Source organism: Pantherophis guttatus, chromosome 6 (assembly GCF_059756535.1).
Source record: "Pantherophis guttatus breed Tessera chromosome 6, ASM5975653v1, whole genome shotgun sequence".
Lineage (NCBI taxonomy): Eukaryota > Metazoa > Chordata > Lepidosauria > Squamata > Colubridae > Pantherophis > Pantherophis guttatus.
Genome location: NC_142068.1, coordinates 66,344,654 through 66,361,575, shown reverse-complemented (window position 1 = coordinate 66,361,575; position 16,922 = coordinate 66,344,654). Strand labels below are relative to the sequence as shown.

The 16,922-nt window shown below is 39.1% G+C and overlaps 1 protein-coding gene across 3 annotated transcripts in view; it reads right to left on the bottom strand.

The window, feature by feature from the left end:
* Positions 1-392: 392 nt before the first annotated feature.
* Positions 393-16,922, bottom strand: part of INPP5A (inositol polyphosphate-5-phosphatase A) — a 297,349-nt gene continuing 280,819 nt past the window's right edge. Inside the window, exons 13-17 of one of the 3 annotated variants that reach the window (XM_087871686.1) lie at positions 13,206-13,317; positions 4,761-4,829; positions 2,564-2,651; positions 971-2,353; positions 393-832 (exon numbers count right to left, since the gene is read on the bottom strand). In XM_087871686.1, the coding sequence (XP_087727812.1) occupies positions 2,571-2,651; positions 4,761-4,829; positions 13,206-13,317 (262 nt within the window). In that variant the 3' untranslated portion in view covers positions 393-832; positions 971-2,353; positions 2,564-2,570. Of the gene's footprint in view, positions 2,354-2,563; positions 2,652-4,760; positions 4,830-13,205; positions 13,318-16,922 lie in introns of all 3 variants that reach the window. The other 2 variants (XM_034436525.3, XM_034436526.3) reach the window with 2 other exon arrangements.

Here is a 16,922-nt window from a genome sequence, read left to right as displayed (position 1 = left end):
AACCTGGGAGCGATCGGCAACTTTAGCCATGGGATTAGCAAAACAGGTGCATTTTTTCATCCCAGCCAGACTACCGGGTAACGCTGGTCAGTTTGTGGATTGTGAAAAAAAAAAAAAGGCAGGCATCGCCTTAAAAACCACCCACGCGATCTTTACAGGAATCTGCTTTCCTTAGGCTAGTCTAGTGTCATCGGCAGCCCACCTGGATTCGATTCTTGAACTCTTGCAACATTTCTCTTATCTCTGCATGGGGACGGTGAGTTTGCACAGTGGAGAAAAAACACCGGGGCCGGCGGTGTGTGTGTTAAAACGAAGATTTCTACATCCTTTTTACAAATCGCTATTTTTTCACCCCAAGAGACAAGGGACGCGCAGAAAAAGCCAGACGCCTCTTTAAATCATGATCATTTTTTTTTATTGCTTGAGAACCAGAATGCTCATTTCGCAGTGAACCCGCCGCGCACACAAACCCCTCCGAGCCTTAGGCGGCTCCGTGCCCTTCCACCAATGGCTCCCACTCCTCTAGGATCATCAGGGACGTAGGAGACATTCCTCCCTCCCTCCCGTTTTCCTCTCCTTCTGCTCCTCCCCTCTTCCCACCCCGCCCACCGCCAAGCTTGATTTGTTCTCCAAAGGCATCTCCCGACTCCCGCCCCCGCCCGTTCCCTGAGCTCGGTAGTGTTCTCAATAAAATCAATAACGCTCCCTCGCCTGTGTTTCTTCAACAGACTCGCTAATCACCTTTTAATGCTGTACTCCGGAAAGGGGGGGGGGGAAGCTCTCAACGAAGCTCCACCTTCCCCGGCCTTCCTCTAGTCCAGTGTTTCTCAACCTTGGTAGCTTGAAGATGGGTGGACTTCAACTCCCAGAATCCCCCAGCCAGCTTTGCTGGCTGGGGGATTCTGGGAGTTGAAGTCCACCCATCTTCAAGCTTCCAAAGTTGAGAAACACTGCTCTAGTCCGAATCAACAAGTGCTCCCCGACGAGGGGTTGGTCCGTGTCCCCCCCCCCAAATCCCCGATTCTTGTGTCCGCTCTTCGCGAACGTGCTTTGTTTGGCACCTGAGCTGCTGCTGCTGAGCTGTGTGGTTGTAGCACTGGGGCTGTGGAGCGCCCTCGCCGCACCTCCCACGGGAGAAGCCCCCCCTCCCCTCCCCTCGGCCGAGCACCACAGCCTGCGGGGGCTCACGCTCGCCTCATGAAACGCGTGTCCACACTGGTAGCGCTGAGCCCGGGCAGGCTTGCTCCGAAGTAAGCGGAGGGCAGGAACTCGGGACGAGCCGCCACGCGCCCAGTGGGGTCTCCGTGTCTCCTTTGCAGGCTTTCCACGCGGAAGAAACGTGTTTCAGAAGGGGTGTGAAGCGTCCAACGGCCTCCTCCCATCGCGACCTCTGCCTCCCCTTTTCCTCGGTTTGCAAGTTAATCCCGAGTTGAATAACCGGTGGCAGAATTTCCTGCCGGACAACAGTGATATTATTTGGGCTGGTTGGAAAAGTCTTATTTGTATCAGGAAAGACAGACCGTTTGTAATTATAAATTATTTCTATATCTGTGTATATATATATATCTCTATACACACTCACATACAATATATATATAAATATATACACGTATAGAAAGCAGCTGCTGTTGTGTGATTCAGAAACCATGGAACATGGCAGTATAGTAAATAACATGAGAAAACAGGTTATAAAAAAGGACAACAAAACAGAAAACAAAACGAACTTGGATCCTCTTTCCCACCCCCAAATATCACAGGATCAAACAACAACAATAACACAGCAGGACTTCTACACAAGGCAATATATAACATCCTAACCTGGCTTTAAGCTAGGGAAGGGTGATGAAAAACGGTCTTAATGTGGAAAGTGTGTCTACATATATACATATACATATACACACACTCATTCCACACTGACCAACTAAAAACACAAACCTCACAGTGAAATCCAAGAGGCAAAACACTGTAAAAAAAAAACAAAAACTAATATGAGGTTTTTTTTTTTGTAGGTATGTTTTGGCAACCGGACTGTAGCATAATATAGGCATTGCCATATAAAAATAAAAAGTCCACTTTTGATGACACGAGAATATACAAGACAGTGAGGTATAAGAGATTTTTGGGGGTGGTGGGGACTTGTGTCCACGCCAGAAATAAGCTAGTGGAGCATAAACAGCCTAAAATAACAAGAACAGTAATAATAAAAGAAGAACAGGGCACGCAGGACTTGGATGGATGGCTAGAGCTGTCACGATTTAAGCGATGGGCGGGAGTTTGAAGCTTCCTCCTCCTCTTCCTCCTCGCTATAATGAACTTTCCCGAAATATCTTCTCATGTCGGAGGCATCTTTTTCCTGTTGTAGAATTGACGAACAGCTATTGCTTTCTTTTCAAAACCAAAAAGATTTTTAAAGAAAATGAAAGCAAAGGAGAAAAGCAAACAAGCCCCACAAAAAGAGGGGTGGGTGAGAAAGGGGAAAGGAGGCATTGAAGGAAAACCAGACCGTCAAAGGGAGGGAAGGGAGAGGAAAGAGCAGATAAGAAAAATCTAACGTGATATTTACCACCACGTCACTGCACGACACAACACTTGTGCATATTGGCAATAGGTTTACCTGCCCCAGCGGCTATTCGAAAGGACAGGAACACGGGCTGCGGAAGAAAAAGAAGGAAGTTAAAAGGTAGTACAGCTGTCACAGGCTGCACGCTTGAATGCTTCTAAGGGGTGGCCCTTCCTGAGGCGAGGTGCTAGATGGCTTCTCCGAAGCTGGACCCCAGGAGGGCAATTGGGGCCTGCAGCCATGCTATTGGGTCAGGATTCAGGGGAAGAGGGTTAAGCTCAGGCCCTCTGAAATCAAGGACTGAGTGGGTCCACTCTAGACATTACTCAGCCTGGATCCAGTTCTGGTTTGGCCTCCACCCTTTGAGGTGAAGGAAAGAAATTCCCAGACTCATTAACGTCACCAGAGAGACATCATTCTGGTGTTTAAACCAGAATTTTCCAATAATTTTTTTTTTAAATTTAATTTATATGCCGCCCTTCTCTGGAGACTCAGGGCAGCTTACAATGCGCTAAGCAATAGCCTTCATACTTTTGTATATTTATACAAAGTCAGCTTATTGCCCCCACAAACTGGGTCCTCAATAATGAAGTCTTCTTTTGAATTAAGGACCACTATTGGTGACTTCATGGAATGTTCAGGTAGTTTCCTTGGCAACAATATGGAAGGGGTTTACCTCTGCCTTCTTTTGGGATCCTGTTCCCTGCCCTCCTAGACTAGCCTTACCTCCCTAGGATTCTCTTTCAAATACCTGTAAATCTTATCAAAAGATGTCTTTTGACGCACACAAAGGTGCTTTCTGTCCCAATGCAGTTTTAGGTAAAAAGTGCCAAGGGTTTTTTTTGTCAAGGGGCAACCCATTCAAGGATGCAGGCAGCTCTATTTTTACTGCTTTCCGAGATGCTTCAGAAAAACCAATGCTTTTTAGATCTGGGAGAATAGTTTCCAGTAGGCTGTTTTTAATCATGTTTCTTCACCCTCTTCTTTCTCCCTTTCCAACTTTATCTCTCTATTCTATTAACTGTTCCATAGAACACTCTGAAGTCTTTTTGTCTCACCACTCTTCTTTCACCCTACAGGTTCCCCTTTCCATCCAGATCGTATTGAAATATACCCTCAAATAAGTCCTAATTTGTTCCCTGTGTTTTATATGAGGGCATGCTTTTTACGACACCCTTAGACTGCTTCTACAGTGACAGTTCTGATCAAATGGCAGCTTAGAACTTGTATTAAACATGAATGAATGTTTAATGGAAGAAAGAGGGAGGAACCGATCCTTGGATCTTCTATAAAATTTTCACTGTCTGTAAAATTTCTTGAGTTAGTTTCTAATACTGAATTAGCAACAACAATAAAAAAAGCCATAGCATAGCTATACTGTGTCATCCCCCACCCCACCCCAGGGTTCATTTTTTGTTTTGAAAAAAATAAAAGTTGTTTGCATAGTTAGGACAATATTACCTGGATTTTTTCATAAAAGCTATGTGACAAGTTAATGCAGATTAATTCTCATGAAAATAAATGACTGCAGGTAATTTATGTGCAAGGCTGGGCAACTGCACAGATTCCTGCCGAGAATCCTGCTCAGCCTTCCTTGTTGCACTAGGTCCGTGATAATGAACCTATGGCATGTGTGCCACAGGTGGCACATGGAGCCATATCTGTGGGCACATGAGCATTGCCCTAGCTCAGCTCCAGCACGCATGCACTTAACAGCTAGCTGATTTTCAGCCTTCCGGGCCCACTAGAAGTTAGGAAATGGGCTGTTTTGGGCCTCCGGAGGGCCTCTGGGGGGTGGGGGGAAGGTCATTTTCACCCTCCCCAGGCTCCTAGAAAGCCTCTGGAGCCTGGGGAGGGTGAAAAATGGGCCAACCAGGCCCACTGTGCAATTGTGTGCCAAAAGCAAGGGAAGCATGGGGGGGGGTGTCGTGTGCACATGTGTGGGGGAGGGGCGTATTGAATTATGGGTGTGGGCACACATGTGCGACCCCTCCGGCACGACCCCTGTTTTTTGCATGTGACGGCAAAAAGGTTAACCATCAATGCACTAGGTCCATATTCTGCCAGAGTAACCAGTATTCCGGTTACTGCCAGAGGGCAGTGTCTTTCCAGATCCAATTTACCTGCAGCTGCACAACCCACCCTGCCCGATCTGCCATAGATGCACTGGGATGTCCATAATAGAAGTAGATAAGATTACCTTGTGGTCCCCCATGCAGACATTTGGTCCTATATGGTCATACACCACTTGCCGCTCATCATTTTCAGACTGAGTAAAAACATAAAAGAAGCTTCTAGTCAGTACTGATATTTTGTGCAAAGCATTTGCCCAGGGTTCGGAAACATATTTACGTAAATCAGTAAACCAAATTAACTGAAAAATATTGTTTTTAATTATTTGCCATACATATATGTTTGCAAATAAGGGTCATTAAAATTAATAGCATCATTATAATGCAGTACTCTGGTACTATTATTTGACTTAAATATTACTTTAGCTATAGATGGAGAAAGCAGTTTGCTTTCAAGATCTGGGTCTGCATATTAATTTACAACCATATAGCAACTTAACAGGTGGGTCATATTTTAACTAGAATCCTGGAAATTTGACTATAGAACTGAATGATATTTCCTTCTAAAGAGGTACACATAACTTTGGATCGCTAATGTTAAAAATGATACACTTCCACATTTCAAAATGAAACCAAGCAACTTGCTGCATTCAAAGAAGTTTCTTAATGCACTCATTATTTTCCCAAAGTCTACAGAGCATAGACTTAAACACTTTCAATTATGCTACTGCACTGCAAACAATTTCTACTTATTTGTATTTGACTTAAGTCAGCAAATACAAACAATGAGAAGGTGTAGAATTGGGGATTTCAGCAACTCTTCCTGCATTCCATACTTTCTCCAAAGTTAGCAAAGATTATTGGAGCATCCGGTCAGAAGCCCATTTCAATGTTATTTCATTGAGTGAGTTTTAAAAATTACAGGACTTAAAATTGTTAAAATTAGCTAAACTGAAAGTCGGAAATAGGAAATGCTCAGGTCTCTGAGGATGCAGTCATTAATACATATTATATAAAACACTGTCAAAAGATCAAAGCTATTAATCAATTATCTTATGAGATTTTTACTGGTCAATTAATTAACTAAAATAAATAAGCCTGAATCTTAATCCAAGTGACTCTGTTTAGCGTGTGAATTAAGGATGAAACTTCATACACAATAAATTGAATTCACTTTAGCATAAAGGCATCCACTTCCATTGTAACCATGTTGGTGTAGTAGAAAAACAGTAAGTTTTTCTACTACACCAACATGGTTACAATGGAAGAGTTCAACTGGTTTGAAAGGATTAATTTTAACATAATGTTTACATTGATAAGGTCATCTAGAGCTGGCTCCCTAACCCTTAGTTTGTGGCCCAGTGCTGGGCCGTGGCCCATAGGAACTGGACCATGCAAGCGGCAAGCACGCGAGAGAAGCTGCATTTGTGCAAGTGGCGCATGCACGAAACCATCCCCTCTCCCCCCTCACTGCCGCCACTGCCAGTCTGCAGAACCAGAAAGGTTGGGGACCACTCATCTAAAGTGTTTTCAATCCTGTTGCCTTTATCTGAAACACTTGTCAATCTTAGATTTTTAAACTCCCAATTATTCATTATTAAAATAGTCACTTAGGGGAGAGAGGAGCAGCGTTCAAGACCTGAGAGCTGCCAAGCGGCGAAGTCCTTTCATGTCTCCGAGCTCATGGCAGGGACATGAAAGGAGCCCTCAATTGGGGGTCCCCAGGGCAACAGTTATGTCACCAGCTAATCCTTTTAACCAGGAAGCGTCTCAGGGCTTCTGACATGCAACTTAGGTGATATGGGTGGTGCAGAAATTTAAACAAAGAAAGAAAGAAAGAAAGAAACAAATAGTGTCTTAACTGATTAGGCCACTCATAAAACTGATTTATGTTTCCAGTTTAAACTTTTTACCAGAATAGATATGAATCTTGGTTAAATTTAAATGTAACCTTAGTTAAATCTCTATTGACGAAAAAAATGGAAATAAGATAGAAGCAGGGGAAAAAGAGCAATGTGATATATATATATATATATATATACACACACACATGCATACATACATACATACATACATACATACATACATACACACATATATAAAAAGGCTAATATCTCTTCAATGGTGGTTTTTACACTCTGACGACGTTAGCAGAGGCTAACGAAAGCTAAGTTGACGATATATTTTAAGTTCCAGAGATCGCGATGTCTGTCTCTTCATATATACTGTATATATCGAGACCCATTTCTAAATAAAGTTATTTGCAATTAAGTTTTGATTTCTGTGGTTCTGGCTTTCAATTAGATGTTAACATAACTTATAGGCTTCCAAGAGTGAAAAAAGTAACATCAAGGACAATTGTGCCATTAGTAGATTTTTAAATGTTTATATACATGTATCGATCTCGAAATGAGTAGCAGCCGAACTTTATTAAAACTACCCACTTTTATTTCTGTTTGGCATTGGCATTTTATTCCCTTCTTCCCTTCAAACAAATAATTGCATTGAGACAGCTTTTGCTACTGCATCGACCATTTCCAACGTCTGCTTTGTTTATCCAGCATAATGACCTTGCTAAAGCAATGACTTAAGAGAGAGACTGCCTCGCAATTTCTCAGGCTGGTTAAACTGGAAGATAATTAAATCTGGAACCCATAGTCTCTCCCCAGATCTTTCATACATGCGTACATGCGCAGCTGTGCTTGCAATTGGTTTACCACTCTAATTTATTTCAAATGAAAAACGGTCAAGCTTTCCGTCATCTATAATCAAGTCAAGTTTGACTGGGTAAGAACTTTATATATAAACAGCCACATTTTGGACTATAAAGTTAAAATTGAATTATTTTTAATGCAGTAGGGAAGCTTAAGGTCACATTTGCTTCCTAGCATGCTTGCCTAGAAATCTGTATCTTTATCTATCTACATGCGCGTGCGCACACAAATACACAACCTTAACCTTCTGCATTGCATGCATGAACACTTTCTAATATTTCAAGCTCATAATGCCACTGCTATCGGAAGTGGAGATACATTCATCAAAAACGACTTGATAATTTACAAAGGCAGCATCAAATTGTAGATTTTCAAGTGCATAATCTTTAGACAGATAAACAAATTACACTAGCGCATGAACAGAAACACGCTCCACTCAGCTGAGCATTCATTACGCTATGCTCTCAGGCAGTTCTGTGACTCCCAAACAGCGGGCAACCTTTGGTGTGTTAGGGCTCAGCAAGCATAAAATAACATGCTAGGGAGGTAACGGACCATGGCATGATAAATGAGGCTGTGCTAAAGCTGTTTACAGCCCATGTCTGTACAATCTGTAAAGCCCACTGTGTGGAGCTGATGGTTATGACTGTCTGCTAATTTGGGCATAGATAAAAACTGTCGCCCCCAACAAACAAATATCAAACAAAACTTGCAGTTGTGAAATCTTATTTTCATTACTTCCCATGTAGCATCTCAAAGCTACCAAAGTCCTTTAAAACTTGTTTATTCATAAATCACCAGATCCCAATTTATCGCAATTTAAAAATGGGAAATTCAGATTGAGAATGGTGACTTTCCCTATTACATTTTAGAGTCAGCATTCAGGTGGTAAGAAATTTAGCAAGTGAAACTTTTGACCAGTACAGGTATTCCTCAACTTATAACAATTTATTTAGTGACTGTTAAAAGTTACAACACCACTGAAAAACATGATTTATGACTGTTTTTTGTAGCATCTCCATGGTCATGTGACCAAAATTCAGATGCTTAGCAACTGACTCTTATTTATGAAGGTTGCAGGGATCACATAATCATCTTTTGTGAGCTTTGGACAAAGTCAATGGGGAAGCCAGGTTCACTTAACAACTGTACTACTAAGAACTATAGAGATTCACTTAGCAACTGTGGAAAGAAAGGTAGTAAAATGGGACAAAATTGACTTAACAACTGTCTTGCTTAGTAACAGAAATCAACTGCAGTCACAATATAAGGTGAGGATTATTTGTACAGGTCTGGGAAAATTCTCTATGATAATTTTTTATCTGACCCCAATGGTTCCAGAAAAAGAAATCCATTCTATGCATTAGGTCCCAGAAAAGAAAAACTTCAGATTTACCCAATACAAACAGATCTGCCTTGGACTAAATTACCAGCTCCAGTTACATCCTAAACCATTCCAGCATTTGAATCATATATTGCTGCCATATTAAATACTATTGCAAGAAGAAATTAAAAACAGAAAGTTATTTCATTAAAAAAAAGAGAGCAGTTAAAATTTGAGCTTCAAAATGAAAGGTAGAAATACAAGTATCAATGAATTAGAAATTCAGCTGGTGCAGAGTACAACTACATACTGGTGAAGTAAGGTGGCTGCAATATCTGATCCTTATAATGCTACCAGTTGCAGTATCTATGGAAATTCTCAGTCATCCAGGTCATGGTTGTCTCAAAAGTGCTTTTTCAAAAGGTAAGTGGATTTTCTTTGTTTTTGGATTTTCTTCTTGGATGAGAAGCGAAATGTCTTCAAGGAAAAATGAAGAAAGTCCAGTTGCCTTTTGAAAAAGTAGCTTTGGGAAAGCTGCTCCAGTGGTTACCTGTATGCAGTGGTTATTTGTATGAGTCAAACTGCCTTCACCCGTATCAAATGTTTCAACACTGTAAGATCAAAAATTGTGACCTTTCCCCCAAAATGCTACCCGGTTTTAAAACACCTTGCCATCTAAAGTTGTTCAGCAATATTTGTCACTGCTAGCTTTTTAAATAAAAAAATACAGAAAACATTTATTTATTTAAACAACTTTCCTTTCAGTAAGTTGTATGGTCCAACTGAGCCTAGAGTTACTTTAATATTTTGGGATGGTGTTTACTTTTTTAACCTGTTTATTATTTATTTTATTAATATTAATATTGTATCTGTAGATCTCCTTGGTATTTTTATTTAAAGGTTGTCTAGGAATATTTTAAATAAAATAAGCAAATATATTTGTCATTTAATTAATGCTTCTATTGAGAGTAAAAGGGATTTACAATTTATAGTATATAAATGGCAAAATGTTTGAGTAACAATTCCAGTGGAAATTGGATATCCAGTAATCTCTATGAATATATATCTCTGGAAAAAAGTTCACATGGTAAAGGCAAGATCTGGTAATCAGAATTCTAGAATTGTATTTCCAGAATGCACCATGTGGTTACAGCAGAAGAAAATTATTTGTCCGTATATGTGTGAGTGTAACAGGTATATTAGGTGAAGGAGAACAGAAAGGGAAAGTTCAGTTCAATTTCATGTATTTTAATTACCGTATTTTTCAGAGTATACGACACACTTTTTTCACTTCCTAAAAGAAGCTGAAAATTTGACTGTGTCATACTTCGAATGTAACCCTGCCCACCCGCTGGCCCTCACCCTTCGGCCTTTGTGGGTCATCTTCCTGGCTGCAGAGATTGGCACCAACAATGGCTTGTGTTTTTGGGCTCCATGTGTCGCGTTTTCAGCCTCCAAATACTGCGGGGATTGCCAAAGCACATCGCCGCTGATCACCGCCTGAAAGCATGATGCATTTGGAGGCTGAAAACGTGATGTGTGGTGCCCAAAATGGCTACCCGGAACAGCTGCTGCCTTCTCTTACCCCTTCCGCTCTTCACCTGCTTTAGTCACTGGAGCTCCCTCCGACGATCAGCTGTGCTTTTGAGGCTGTTTTTCAGCCTCAACAAATGAGGAAAGCGATCTTTGCCTGCTTTTCTAATTGCTGCTCCCTCCGACTATCAACTGTGCTTTAGAAGCTGTTTTTAAAACCCATATAAAAATATGGGTTCAGAATGTTAAATTTACGCAGTCACAGAATTTGAGGGAAAATTTTTATAAAATGTTTTATAGGTGGCATCTAGATCCTAAGAAATTGTCGTGCATGTATCCTAATGTTCAACCAAAATGCTGGAGATGTGATTGTTTAGATGCTACTTATTATCATATATGGTGGACTTGCAAGAAAGTGAAAGCTTTCTGGATAAAAATTTGGTGGGTTATGCAAAATGTTCTGAAGAAAAAACTCCAATTTTCTCCTCAATTGTTTTTATTGGGTATAGTTAAGGACTTTTCAATGCGTGAAACAAAATTGATATTGTATATGGTGACAGCAGCTAGGTTACTGATTGGTCAATATTGGAAAAGGGATGTTATGCCTACTATTGAAGAATGGACTTTGAAGGTGGCCAGTTTTGCAGAAATGGCGAAGATATCAGCATACTTAAAGGACCGGACTCAAGAGACCTATGCACGGGAGTGGAAGAAATGGATAGATTATGTGCAGAATAAATATCAAACTAGGAAGTACCAGATAGCTTTTAGTTGAATGTTGTGCAGAAATGTATAGTATATAGGGGGTAGAATAGTTCAGTGTCATGTAGAAATGTATAGTACATAGGGGGCAGAATAGACGGGCGGTAAAGTATGATATAATATGATTTGGATTTGGATTTCACCTTGGGGAAGTCATGGGAGGAGGGAAGGGCTAGGGAGGGTTAGGGAGGGAAAGGGGGGGGGAATGGGAAAATTTGTACTTGTAAAACTTTTTCAATTAAAAAAAAAAAAAGCTGTTTTTTAGCTCCAACCAGCCCCAACCTCAAAACCAGTAAGTGAACTAATGTGCTGAAGCTGACCAGGCTAAGGACACTAGCCAGATGAATACCTGGTAGGCAGAATTTTTCCTCCCTATTTTCCTCCCCCAAAACTAAGGTGCGTCTTATACTCCAGTGCGTCTTATACTCCGAAAAATACAATACTTGAATAGTTGTTAGGACTATCTGGAAAAATATAGATACATTATTTACATAAGAATGCTGACATAAGAGTTCAACATAATTCATATACAAGTAATGAAATACAGAATAACTCAAGATCATTTCTAAACAATGGAGTTGTGAAAGTAGGTGTTTAAAATCAAGAACTCTTTTTTTCAGGTACACATAGAAGCTTGAATTCCAGGCTTTGTTTAAATTACTGAACAAAGAATAATCCCCTAATCAAATGAAGTGTTTGTTATCATAGGGACTTTAGCTAGTGAAGCTGGAAAAGGAAAGAAATATAGCTACCCACCTCAGATGCCTGTAAATTTCTTATAAAAGTCTTGGATGAATCATACTTAATAAATAGCAATATGTGTTTTGATTACTCATTTTGACAAGAAGTCATACTTGCCACTTCTTGATCTTCAGTGTATAGAGATTCCTTGTCACTGAGCTGCATTCAAAAATGTCCTACACTATATGGTGCTTATGATGTTCAGGCCTTAACAAACAATCCCATCATTCATTTGTTCTCTAGTTGTTAAAATCCTCTGCTATTATTTCCAAATGCTTAGGATTTGAGATGTGCTCTGAAATCAAATGGTGCTATGTTCACTTCTAGGATGGGAGTTAATGCCTTCTACAGTCAGGCCTTTAGACTACAATTTGATGTTCCATAACTTTTTAAATCAGATTTTTCACTTGCAATCTCTCCTCCTCTCCATCCAAGATGTAGTTGACAATTATATTAAAATTGGCAGCAAAACAACAGAAAACACAACGTAAAAGCTATTGCACTGCATTATGAGGTTCCTAGTGCCTCATGGAAGAGCTCTGTTTTTAAGGCTTATGTAACTGATGCCAAGGGCAGTGGTATCCAAACCTCTGAAGGGAAGCTGCTCCATAGGGTGGGAGCCACCACAGAAAAGCACTGCCTTACAACTATTGAGTATCCTAAATTTCCACACCAGGGATGAGCATATCCTCCTGAGGAAAGCGATCAAGAAGATATCTAGGTGTCCAGCCATATGGTGCCTTAAAGGTTAAAACCAACACTTTGAATTGCACCCAGAAGCTTACTGAAAGCTACTGCCCAGTCTGCAACACAAATATAGCTGTAGCAGCTTTCACTAATCAGCATGCAGGCCATTATTTTCTCATCAGTAGGAACTCCTAAATTGTCTTCAGAAGCCAACCCGTTGCACTGTCATACATTTTGTGATAAGGAATGAGTCAAACTTTTCTATTTGTTAGTTATCTTGAGCACTCAGTTGGTAAAAAAGATGTGAAGGGGGTGAATTTCAAGAGGGGCCCAGAACTGTTTTTTCTTGGTCATAGCACTCATTATGTGCTATGATGTCCATGATGTTGGATAACCATTTGTCTGAAGTGGTGAAGGGTTTCCTGCCTGGGCAGGGGGTTGGACTAGAAGACCTCCAAGGTCCCTTCCAACTCTGTTGTTCTGTTCTGTTCTGTTCTGTTCTGTTCTGTTCTGTTCTGTTCTATTCTATTCTATTCTATTCTATTCTATTCTATTCTATTCTATTCTATTCTATTCTATTCTATTCTATGAAACATATTCCTGTCTGAGGTTCATGTTTTTGGAAGGCTTTAAAAAGTATTATGTTGACATGCTTTTGATGTGGATGATGGAGCTTGGCTGCCTTGGTACATGTTTTTTTTTAAATTCTCCATTTCCATTGTTTATAAACTGCCTTGGGTCCATGGATAGAATATAACTAATTGGGTAAGAACATACATATATACACACAACTGTTTTAAGGAAATTTTTACCTTCAAAACGAGTTCTTTGGCAGAATGTGACATAAGGATTCTGTCACACCAAGCTGGACATCTAGTGTTCATATATTGCATTCCCTGGCTATAATCTTCACTATATGGATAGCTGGGAAAGAGGGAGAAAACAAATGAAATATCTGTTAGCAATTTACATCCTTTTAATTGCAAGATTATCAGCCTTCCATTCTATTAAACACTATAAAAACCAAGTGAATATGCAAATCTTTCCCAGTATATTTACTATTCAGTCTCCAACCTTAAACTCTCTTAATATTCAGCACTATTTGGGGTTATTTAAATGAACAAAAGATCTGCTGCTATGGAAATACAACATACCAATATAACCCACATAGGACAGAAAGGGGTATCTTGACATGCCAGACAGGATGTAGTTGCTGAGTCTGGGCCATTGGATACCATGCATTTTTCTTTCTTTCTGGCAGCACTGCTTACCTCTCTATAGGAAAGTGCACACATGCATGTTACGGGAGAGAGGTTCTTATCGTGAATTTGAGACTAGGGACTTGAAACTGTTACTTACAATCAGAAAGTAATTTTAAGAGTGTGAACATTTGCTGAATCAAAGCCTGCCAAAGAGGACCTTCTACAAGTTCCTTCACTCATTATCTGCAGCAGTGCTAATTTTTTCCTTTATTTCTTATGTAAGGAGAGGACAATCTTGTGGTAACTGAAGGTTGCATTTAAAATTGTTTGAAAAGGCTTTGGAGTGCAGGAAACATTGCAATTATGTAAAGTTACTCACATGGGCATCATAGAGATTTTGGTTTTTGCCCTAAAACTGAGTGGGATGGTTGGGTAGTTATTTTTTTTTAAAACCTGTGTTAAGCCAGTTCTTAAGCATTAACTCTAACGTTACCATTTCATGTACTTCCATCTTCAATAAACAATACTGCTGAGTTTTAGCAGTTGGGTCACAAAGATTATATGTGTGTGGGGGGGGGGGATGCACACAAAGCAGGATGTTTTGTAGCTGCAAGTAGGACTATGATCTCAGGTAGCATCATTCAGAGTTCACGTACACAGCAAACAACGGTGACCTATTACATTTCTTTTAAATTTTTGCTCATCTTTATTTTCAGGATATACAATCAAATGCACATTTTTCAAAATCCTTTGGGGAAAAGTTAAGGTAAAGCTTTAACAATGTCACAGAAATAGTTTTCAACATATTTAATAAAATTTCGCATTTTGATTTATCTGCTTTTAATTTACGAGAACAACTTAAATTGAAGTAGACATAGAAAACATGACACACTTTTAAGTTGCTATATTAATGCTAAAATTTATTTAAAAGGAAAAAAGGCTGGAAATTGCATTGCAGAAAGACCAAATAAAAAGCATTTGAAATATAAAATGACATCTTCCTGATTCTTGGAGAATAACAGGTCATGTAGAGTTTAATCAAACCGTGATTTTGTTTTACTTGAATTTTATTTTGCATTTAAAAATGAATTCCTTCAAAGAACATATTAAGGCTTGAAAGTTTACAACACTTTAACATTTAGCTTTATACTGGAATCCTTTTGTATAATTTTGTATAAAATGAAAGATTTCTTCAAAGACTATTTGTTTGGAAATGCAATTTATTTTAATTGAGACGACATCGAAACCTGACATTAGCAATAAATCAGCTTATTGAGTCTTCACATGTAGATTGGGTCTTTTGCACCAATTAATATCTAAAGAGGGCCAAGATTTGACTTTAAGAAACTATCGGCCAATATAATTCTTGAATAATGATTATAAATTGTTTACAATGGTTTTGGCTGAGAGGTTGAAAATAATTTTGCAAGGATTTATTTATGAAGAACAATGTGGGTTTTTATCTAAAAGACAGTTAAGGGATAATATTACAAATTTGTGGGAAGTTTTGAAATATTTGGAGCATAATGAAAAAAACAATCTACATTGATTTTCTTAGATGCAGAGAATGCTTTTGACAATTTGAACTGGGTTTTGAAACATATGAACTTTGAAATAATTTTATTAAATAGATAAGATTTACGTGTGACAGAGAGCACAAATAATTATTAATGAAAAACTAACAAAATCCTGTGAGGTGCAAAAAGTGATAAGACAAGGATGCTCATTTAGTTCTTGAAATATTAATCAGAGGTATAAGACAAGATGAGAGAATTGCAGGAGTAAAGATTAAAAGAGAAACCTAAAGGTAGTCCTCAATTTACGACCATTAGCTCAGGACATTGGAAATTACAATGGCACTAAACAAAGGGACTTACAAATATCCCCAGGATTGTGGCTGTTGCAATGCCTCTGCAGTCACATGATCAAAATTAGGGTATTTGCAGCCTGCATGCACTTCTGACTACAAGGTTCCTTCAACTCTCCCTACCCACCTATCTCCCCCCATCTTTGCCCTTTTGGACTCCTGCCAACTGCTCTGGTGCCCCAGTTGACATCTGTTGTCTTATTGCTCCTGCTGCTGAAAGGGCATGCTCAGCCTGGCCACTGGGCTGGGGTAAAGCAGACCTTCGGCTATTTAAAAAAGAGTCAAAGCAGTCTCAGAGCTATAGCATGCCAAAATGTATTTTTATTAAATATTAAGATTCTGGTAGGTACCATATTGCCAATTCCTATAAGCTCTCTAACCATTAGAAATACAGAGTTCTAGTTTAATATGGACAATTATCTACATAATTCTTATAATAATACCATAGTTAATGTAATCATAAAACACTTTTTTCTTGATGACACTGGATGGCAAGAGTTTTGGCCCTAGGCAATAACTATATATTTTGCCCAAGGTCAAAGTAGATATTATATAAAAAGCTTATTAAGCAACCAGATGCCTCCTTTGCTGTTTGAGAAACTTTTCAGTAGGGCATTAGCAAAGAGAGGGTGTATTTTGCTGCTATGCTCCTGGTATTTCTCTAAATGAAACTCTATGATAAAGTGGGATTGTTATTGGGATAAGGAACTAAAAAGTGGAATTTACATGAATGGAACCATATAAGGCTTCTTCTCTGTCAATTTCTCCATTTTTTAGGATTCTTGATAAATCACCTTTAAATTACTTTTGGTGATTGTTCTGAACTTCCTTGTTGGAAATGGCAGTGGGTGTTATCATTTGTGTTGTTTTCTCTTGTTCCTCTTTCCATAATGTCGAAACCTCCATGGTATTGATGCCGCCTAATTTGAAAAAGGGTATTGCAAGGTAGTCCCTCATAATGACTTCCCCTGGCATTTAACTGAAGTGTAGGAAGGCAGGGATACTGTAGACTACTGGAAAGATGGATGTAAAGAGGAAGACAAGACACTTATAAACATCTGTTCATCATCTTGTCAATAAAATTGTGCAACAACATCACATTCTGCCCCTGAGAATCTAACTGAATGTTTCTTCTACTTTCTTCTACTTTGCAGTAATATCTCTTTCAACAGGCTGAATGAGAAGCAATAGAAAAAATGCATGGCATTGCTTATCAGGTAAGAATGCAGTGGGTTTTATCCAGAGGACCAACAACTCTTAGGGTAATTCAAGTTTAGACTATCTTCAATTAACCACAGGAAGAAAAGATGTATTTGTGAATGGTTTCAAGTTGAATTATATGCCATCTATTATATTTTAAAATCTACTGTTATTAGGCTTTATAATGGAATTGCTTTATTTAAAGTGTCACAATTTTAATTATCATTTGTAACTCTTAAGAAGGATTTAAATTTTTCAAT